This window comes from Brassica rapa, chromosome A02 (genome assembly GCF_000309985.2).
Source record: "Brassica rapa cultivar Chiifu-401-42 chromosome A02, CAAS_Brap_v3.01, whole genome shotgun sequence".
Classification (NCBI taxonomy): domain Eukaryota; kingdom Viridiplantae; phylum Streptophyta; class Magnoliopsida; order Brassicales; family Brassicaceae; genus Brassica; species Brassica rapa.
The window spans coordinates 22,779,426-22,788,918 of NC_024796.2; the positions used below are offsets into that span (position 1 = coordinate 22,779,426).

Consider the following 9,493-nt stretch of genomic DNA (forward strand, 5'->3'; position numbering starts at 1 on the left):
TCGGTTTTTACTCATTCCACACAGAGAGAAACACAGAGAAAATTCAAGAGACAAAGAGAGACAGAAACTTTGGATCGGCCGATTTGATCCAAGAAATTGTTCTTGAGTGTTCCTGGTGTGTTTGGGCGTGTGATCAAGAGGATGGATTTGAGACAGAAAGACAAGGAGAAGGCAAAGGAGAAAGAGAAGGAAGTCGCCCCTGGAGACCGAACTCCTAAGGTGAGAGGTGTGGCCAAGAGTAACCGGACAAGGCCGCGGATGATGGCCGTGTGAGCCTGGCCGGTTTGGATCGATTGGCTACTCCTTACTCTGACTTCTTCTACTCTGTTTCTTCTTATATGTTGTGCTATGGAATGTTTTATGTTGTTACAGGAAAGGATTCATTGATCCTAAGGCCTTGGCCTGATCAAATTCCCATGAAAGTCCCTTGTTCTGGTGTGGGCTGTTCATGGCCGAGATCACTATGATCTGAGCCGATTCTTTTGAATCTGTTTATGGGAATATTTTTCTTCTGAATTATCATGAATTATCATGAATTTTATTTGGTATTTGGATCTCTTTTTAAAGGGGTCAGATTTGACATTTTTGATGATTGTTCTTGACTAGATTGGATCCGACCATGCAATGTGATTTGATTCTTGTTTTGTAATCTAACCTTGTGATTGTGTGGTTGTTTGTGTTGGATCCAGGACCAGAAATGGACCGTGGTAAGGGAAAAGCACCATGAGGACCGCGGCCATGGGAAGATGTGTGGTGATTGGGTTGATTCTGAAAATTGTGTGATTATTGTAGCCTATTGTGCAACTTGTGAACTTATGCGATTCTAGTATGTATTCTATTATTTAGGATGATGAATGATGTATGAACCTTGGTTAATATCTATGAAGTATCTATTTTCATTAGTTGATGCTTGATTGTTTAAGTGTGAATGTTGGAACCTCAAAACTCTGAAAAAGACTTAGAATTATTTAACACTTGAACTTGAATATGAAAGATGGAATTGGTTGCATTGTTTGGTGAGGCCGCGGTCTGGTTGGATTGAGGAATCCAGGATCGGGTCTTACACTCTCCACTAATATGGGAAATCAATTATACCATCTCTATATAAAAATGTTGTAAACTTATTACACTTTATAGTTTTTGTGTCCTATTTGATACATCTAAATAAATCTCCATCACTTAAAACGTTTATAGTTGGTTAAGAAACTTAAAGAGGCAAAAAAAAAAAAAAGTAGGAACATAAAAAAAGGGTTTTTACCAAAAAAAAGAAAAGGCATAAAAGAAGGGAGCCGAAAGCAAAAAGAAGAAGAGAAAAAGTGTGATTGAAGTATAAGATGATCTTTGTCACCAATTTCACCCTCTCCTTCCTTAATCCCAAATTTATAGGGCAACCCCAATGATGGATTCTCAAAACACATGTATATGTAATATATATATAAAAAATTCCATTAAATAGCTTTTTTAGTTTATTTTTTACAAAAATAAATCTCAAAAAAGAAAATGACCAAAATAAATTTTATTAAAAGGTAAATATGTATTTATACCCAAGAGTTAACTAATCTGACTTAGAGTAACATTTTCGGTGGAAAAGGTTTTTGGGATTCTTAAGTTTTTTTTTTCTTTTCCTTTTTCTGATTTTTAAAAAAAAAAAAAAAAAAAAAAGATAAACCAGTTGCGGGCCGCCACGCTTCAGTGGAGCCCGCAAACAGTCTAACAAACGCAGTGCAAACGTATGTTAATTAAGGACATTTTGGCACAGGCTTTGGGAAAAGATGGTGGGGCTCACGCGTAAGAACTCTACCCCCATCACCGATAATGTTGCCCTTAGAGTTTAGAGTTAAGGGGTGAAGTTTTGGAATAGAGTTTCAAATTTTAAAAAATAAAAAATTAAAATTAAAATTTTCAAAACAAAAAAGTACTATTTTGGTCATTTTATTTTTTAAGTGCTATTTTTGTGACAAAAATTTAAAGATCTATTTGAGAAAATTGACATATATATATTAATATTTAATTATGAATACCTCAAAATTGAAAAAAATAAAAGTATTTAATAAAATTAACAATAATAATAAATTCATGTCAAATTTGAGAGATTCTGCCTATACCTTAAGACAATTTCTTACGTTCAAGTTCGTATATTTCATAAGCTATGACACTAGAGGTCTAGGAATAGCTACTTGTTGGAATGGTGTCTTTGATAAGACGCATTTGATGTTTCTTTTTCTACCATCTTAAAGCATTTTTTTTTGCAACTGATTTTATCATAAAGCATATTAAAATACCAATTTGTCTGAATTTGTTAACTGTCTCACTTTTTTTTTTTGAACAAATTGTTAATTGTCTCACTATGATTAGCAACTTTCGGTAATCTTTAAACCTAAACTAGGTATCATATATAATATAGTTGTTCAAATGCATTTCTACAAAAGAGAAATATAATTAGTTAGAGAAAACGAACTTTTAACTTATTTATATGTTTTTCCTTTTTTCATCCTACGAACTGTCACGCACATTATTAGTTTATAGTCTGAATTACATGTTTTGGTACTAGAATAGACCAATTATACTACAAACTTTTATCTATTACATTCGTTAAAAAGAATGATAATCTTACCAGTGTTAAGTGAGTTCGTATATCGATAAGCTATATTCACATTATACACTACGACATACAATTTAACATATAACATGTTTCTACCTCCGGAAACCCTTATCACTAATCCAAAATAAAACTCACATATTCTAGAGTTTAAGTTAAACTACAAAGCTATGTAGTAACTTTTTTTTTTTTTTTTTTTTTTGAAACAACTATGTAGTAACTTTTTATTTTTTACTTTTTAGATACATTATTTCATTGCCTACACTAGACAGATATTGAACTCACGCGTAAAACTTTACTATTAGTTACAAATTAATCTTGTTGATTAGGTATCCGTGAAGGCCTGAAGGGGTGGTCACTACCAGATCAGTTCTTCGTATCAACAAACCTTTTTGATTATTTTCTTACAACTTGACGCATTATTTGTCATTTTTGGGTTTCTTTGTTGATATATTTTTACTGTTTCGGTAGTGTTCCACTGTTCCCTTGAAACGTTACCATGGGTTAAAGTAAACGTATGTAAATGAGGGGATATTCCCACTCTGTCAAAGTGAAAAGGTACATTGTATAGAATATAACAAAACTTCAGTTACCGTCAACTGAAGTCATTCTTTTGTGTGTTTTTTTTTTGAATGAATGTTAAATTTATTATTCATCAAAAAAGCATTTGTACATGTGTGTCTTTGCTAGGAACAATAGATTCTACTCCTACTCCTTTAACATTTCTATAGCTTCAAACCTACATAACCCCATGAAGAATATTTACAATCTAGTTCCGAACCAGTATTACAAGATAGTTTCTAACCCCTTTACCAAGGCCGGACCGGGTCTGAATAGAAGCCCATCAAGCTTGTGTTTGGGGCCCGACGAAAATATAGGCGTTTTAGGACCAATTATTTTTCATAAAGAACATGTAGCTCTATTGGCTTGGGGCCTAACGAAATTATAGATGGATCCGTGTTCGATTTTCCGCAACCGCATCTTATAATATTATCACTACTTTTTAGAAACAAAGGGTCAAAAATATTTTTTTGCTTGTGGGCCAATATTTCTCAGACCCGGCCCTGCCCTTTACGCCTTTAGACTGCACTAAGCTGAGCTTGTTCCAGATTACTTTGTCCGTGAGTTTGATCAGGACTTGGTGTGGTAAACCCTGCTCACCATGTCTACGTTTATTGCGCTCTCTCCAGACCGCATACATGGTGGCTTGAAACGCATATCTCAGGCCTTGCCATCGTGTCATATCAGAGATCAGAACAACAACTGCAGCCCAATCTGTGGTGTATGAGCTTTGTAGAATCCCTTTAGTAAGGTGATGCCAGACTTGCAGCCCAATCTGTGGTGTACGAGCTTTTGTGCTTTATTTACACTAGGTTGCTCAATTCAAAACTGAATTCAACCAAAAAGGGCCAAAATAGCGATACAAATCAATTAAGTATACAATATATATTTACAATTTCGAATAACTAGTAAATATAGCCAAAACAAACAAGGGCTTATTTGCTGAATAACCTAAATCATAAGTGAAATAAAGTGCATGCTTATGATTTTGACATAATTAAGTAAGTAACAATTATACCTCTTTTGATCCGGTTATAACCTTCTCTCGAACAAGTAGCAGGTGAAAGGAAGAAGGTAATACCACATCACTTAAATTAAATATGGCTAATAATGAGGCCACATCACACACATACAAACCACATAAGCCAAATTAAATAAGGTCACATCATACACATACAAACCACATATGTTTTATTGTTTCAGTAAATATATAGAGGATAATAGAAAAACAATAGTTTGATAAATAATGTAGTCCATTCATTTGTGTAAATATAATGATGTTGTTCTCCATTAAAGAATAAATGTTGACAAATGTGTAGATGATGTAATATGGTAAAGTTACAATATATTACGTACTATTCCTTAAAAAATTGAATATCTCTAACCTAATCTGGATATGTCAACCTACATTCAACATATAAACAGTTTCTCACGTTTTCAAATATCAAATGTACCCAGGTTCATACCACTATACTATATAATGGATATAGTATAGTACGTTTACAGTGTACTGTGAAGTAAACTTTAGTAGTAAGGTTATATGGATGTTTAATTACCATATTATTGGATAGAATAGACTGACACTACGACATGGATGAGTTCATATCACTAATACAAGTAAAGGAGCAACGAGGGTGAGTTATTGAAACCCCCACCCAGATGATAACACTAAACTCTAACCTGGAAATGTCAACCCACATCCGAGATATAAACAGTTTTCCCCGTTTTCAAATAATGACATTATCCAGGTTCATAATACTATACTACACGGTGGATATAGTATAGTACTTTTAGAGTATACGAGGAACTAAACTTAGTTCTCGTTCAATAATTCAGAGGAGTTTAGTAGCAAGGTTATATGAATGTTTTATTATTCAATTATTGAATAGAATAGACTGACACTACGACACTGACGGGTTCATATCACTAAAATCTAAACTCTAATTAGTAAACCCTAACTCAAATATAAATCCTAAACCCAAATATAAACACAAAACCCAAATAGAATGGAACAAAATAAATAACATGGTACATATAAGTGAAACTATAAAATATCGATGATTGCATGAAAGAAGTTAATGATCATCCCAACCATACCTCCTCACCTTCTAAATACTAAACCCTAAATTATAGGCACTAAACCCTAATCCAAATATAACCTAAACCCTAAACCTAAATAAATAGATTAAGCTAAACCCTAATCAAGGAAGTATAAACCCAAATAGAATGTATATAATATGGTTTACTATACCGAAACCTTTACTTAGTAAATCTAAACCCTAGGCATGAACCTATAAACCCAAATACAATCTATAAATTATTTTCCAATATTAAACACTTGAAAGCACATTTACTTGAAATAAATAGATTAAGCTAAACCCTAATCAAGAAAATATAAACCCAAATAGAATATATATAATATGGTTTACTATACCCAAACATTTACTTAGTAAATCTAAACCCTAAACTCTAATCACTAAACCCTAACTCAAATATAAACCCTAAACCCAAATATAAACACAAAACCCAAATAGAATGGAACAAAATAAATAACATAGTACATATTGGTGAAACTATAAAATATCTATGATTGCATGAAAGAAGTTAATGTTCATCCCAACCATACCCTCTCACCTTCTAAATACTAAACCTTACATTCTAATCACTAAACCCTAATCCAAATATACCCTAAACCTAAATAAATAGATTAAGCTAAACCCTAATCAAGGAAGTATAAACCCAAATAGAATGTATATAATATGGTTTACTATACCCAAACCTTTACTTAGTAAATCTAAACCCTAGGCAGGAACCTATAAACCCAAATACAATATATACATTGTTTTCCAATATTTAACACTTGAAATCACATTTACTTGGTTAGCATATTGCATATCTTATATTCCATATAGTCTAAGTAGTATACTTAACGAATGTTCCAAATAATCAAATTTGTCCAACACTCGAAAAATGAATTTCATATTACAATCAATCACACAAATTGACAAAGAAGAGACCTATCAAATTTAAAAACATGATATATTATTACATTTTTAAGGAGTAGTATAGAAATATGTCTCAAATAGTATGGTAACCGTACATAAGTAGCTATACTTAAAAATATATACTATACTATTCATTTCACGAAATATAGTATAGACGGCGAATTCATCTTCTTCAATTCTTCTTTTTTTAGACAGGCTGATACACATTCATTTCGTTCACCACCATATAGAGATCATCTTCATCTCCTCTCTTTTTCCCGACACGATGATGCTTTAACTGATTCGCCGTCGTTGTTCTTCACCACTAGATCTGTAAAACAAAATCAGAAACAAAAACAGAGTATGTAAACAAAATCAAGATTGTGAGAATCAATTAATTTAAGAAAAAAAGGAGAAAAAAAGAAAAAGATTTTGTGTGTGCTTACCGTCTACGCTTTCATTGCAGTCTGTTCTTCACCACTGGATCTTAAAAACAAAAACAGAAAAGAAAACAAAAAAAACAGAGTATGAAAATAAAAGCATGATTGTGAGAATCAATTGATTTTAAAAAAAGAAAAAAAATGAAAGAGTTGTTGTGTGTGCTCACCGTCTTCCTTAGAACAATTGATTATTCTTTTGGTGAAGTATTGAAAGAGAAGAATTATGTGACAGAAGAAAATGTATGATTGTTTTGATAATCTGAAGAAGAAAGAGAAACAGTGGAATGAGATGGTGGAGTACAGACATGGAGGTGGTGGTGATGGATTAGAAGATGTGGCTAAAAGTTTTTTATATATTTTTTAATTATTTTTGTTAGTAGGTTTCACCGGTTGGTTGCAAGGGTAATATAGCAATAATCTATAATGTGTATAGTGTATATTGAAAAAACAGGGTTTTTAGTTAGTGGATGAATTATAATTTGTTTGATTGATGTAGGATGCAATTCCCCAACAAACAACCCATTGCGTCTTGGTCAGAACATTGCCATAATTGACCAATGATAATCGTATCTATCTAGGCATCCATTTTCCGAATGCTATGATTTTATATATTCATACGTTTTCTATATTTCTGCTTATTTATGCCAAGATTATACCACACACAAACATTTTGAATACTTCTTTTTTTAACACATTAGAATACATCTTCAACATTATATATAACTATAAGCAATTTTTACATGTCTAACTTTACGGTTTTATCGACCCTACGATCAGTAAGCCATATGAACATTTTACTTGTATTTGTGAAATTTAATCCGATAAAATAATATATAAATAGCTTATTTATTCTGGAAATATAGTTTTTCTTATAAATTCACCTCAGTAAGAACCGAACCTATACATTAATAGAAACTGAAAATATGTTTTTGGTCAGATTAGAGCAGGCGGGGCTCCACTTGTTTGTTCCGACCCAAATGTAGTTTTCATTGTCACTTTCTTCTTCTTTTTAGTCGTATGACGTAAAAGTGATTATTTACACTTTAAAAGTTGTTTTGTCCTACGCATTGTGACGTGGAGCAGTATTTTTAAAACTCAATATTATTTAAAGATAAAAGTTGGACACATTATAAATAGATAGCATTGGCTGGTTTAAAATGGATAACAAAATTATTCATTTTAAACAAAGAAAAACTAATTTGACGACAATTTTAATCGTATTGCTGAAGTTATAGAGATACGCCTAGAAGAAAAAAAACTTTGACATATCAAGAAGATAATCAAAGTGAAAGACATATAAGCCAATATAAGTATGAACAGAAAAACTGAAAAGCCAATATGAATGAGTTGTTAGTTGCATGTATCTATGTGTGAACAAGTTCATAACCTTTCGAGTCTGTGTGGTTACATTTACTTTGTGTTTTTTTTTCCTGTAGAACACTTCAGACAAGTTATGTCTTAGTCACTTTATCGGTCTTCGGTTTTGTAAAAAACAAAAGCCGAACTATAGTAACTCATTTATGTGTTTCAAAAAAAAAGTAACTCATTTATAATCCCAATTAAAAATTTATTTATTATTCAGACTGCTACCAACTCTGTTCTATAAATATTCAGCACTTCATGACCATTCAACACTCTACCAACCTTCTAATATCTCAATCACTCTCTTAATCATTCACAAATCACTTTTGAAGTTTTCACACCATCATTCATTTCTTTCGAAAGTCGAAACTCCTATCTTAATTTGAAGTCTTTGGAGGATTTTTGGTTAATTGTTTCTGTCATAAAATAGTCTCTTCCCTTTTTTTGTTCAGACAATGTTCTTGTCACACATAGAATGCAATCGACTTGATTTGCAATTTTTTCTTAACAACAAAACGTGCGTCGAGAAAAGTTTTTATTTCTGGATTTTCCAAATACCAACCGTTGTAACTTCGTTATCGTGTCTTAAAACATAATCTGAATTCTAAATACTCTTCTTGTGGGTCAAGATTTCGCAGTTTCTTGTGTATCAAGTCACTTAATGTCAGAGATATTGCAAATGGGAAGTTCATGTTTACCCCCAGGCTTCCGGTTTCATCCTACAGATGAAGAACTCATCGACTATTACCTAAAAAGAAAAGTCGAAGGTCTTGAGATCGAGCTTGAAGTCATTCCCGTTATTGATCTTTATAAATTTGATCCTTGGGAGTTACCAGGTATTAATTGCCTTCAATTCAACATTATTCTCAACCTTTTTATTACTTTTCGAATTTTTAAACAAAAAAATGATAGTATTTTGTAACATTTAGACAAGTCTTTTCTTCCGAATCGGGACATGGAATGGTTCTTCTTCTGTTCAAGGGACAAAAAATATCCTAATGGTTTTCGTACAAACCGAGGAACAAAGGCCGGTTATTGGAAAGCAACCGGAAAAGACCGGAAAATTACTAGTCGTTCATCTTCTACAGTCGGCTATAGAAAAACCCTAGTTTTCTACAAAGGTCGTGCCCTGTTAGGCGATAGAACCACTTGGCTCATGCATGAATATCGACTATGCGATGATGAGAGTTCATCACAAGGTTCACAAACTTACAAGGTAAGAACTTTACATATTCATCACATTCTATAATGCTTTATTTGTTTCTAAGTGTGATAAATTACAGGGAGCTTATGTGTTATGCCGTGTGTCTAAGAAGAATGAGATCAAGACTAATTCGAAAATCCGAAGAAACCTAAGTGAACAAACACTTGGATCAGGAGAAAGTTCTGGATATTCTAGTCGAGTGACTTCACCTAGTCGGGATGGAACGATGCCGTTTCACTCATTTGTCAATCCGGTTTCTACTGAAATAGACTCTTCCAACATTTGGATTTCACCTGATTTCATTCTTGATTCTTCAAAAGTATGTATTATACAATTCTAGTTT

At 32.6% G+C, this 9,493-nt stretch overlaps 1 protein-coding gene and 1 long non-coding RNA gene across 3 annotated transcripts in view; one reads left to right on the top strand and one right to left on the bottom strand.

Annotated features, from left to right (window-relative positions):
* Positions 1-824: 824 nt before the first annotated feature.
* LOC117131773 lies at positions 825-6,630 on the bottom strand. The gene is made up of 2 exons (XR_004455112.1): positions 6,591-6,630; positions 825-6,475 (listed from the first exon to the last, which is right to left on the bottom strand). It is a non-coding gene; the product is annotated as an uncharacterized LOC117131773 (long non-coding RNA).
* A 521-nt stretch (positions 6,631-7,151) lies between these two features.
* The window catches only part of LOC103853722 (NAC domain-containing protein 96), a 29,841-nt gene continuing 27,499 nt past the window's right edge, over positions 7,152-9,493 (top strand). The window contains exons 1-3 of one of the 2 annotated variants that reach the window (XM_009130633.2): positions 7,152-8,782; positions 8,876-9,162; positions 9,230-9,469. In XM_009130633.2, coding sequence (XP_009128881.1) covers positions 8,608-8,782; positions 8,876-9,162; positions 9,230-9,469 — 702 coding nt within the window. In that variant the 5' untranslated portion in view covers positions 7,152-8,607. The remainder of the gene's footprint in view (positions 8,783-8,875; positions 9,163-9,229; positions 9,470-9,493) is intronic. The other variant, XR_004455111.1, reaches the window with a different exon arrangement.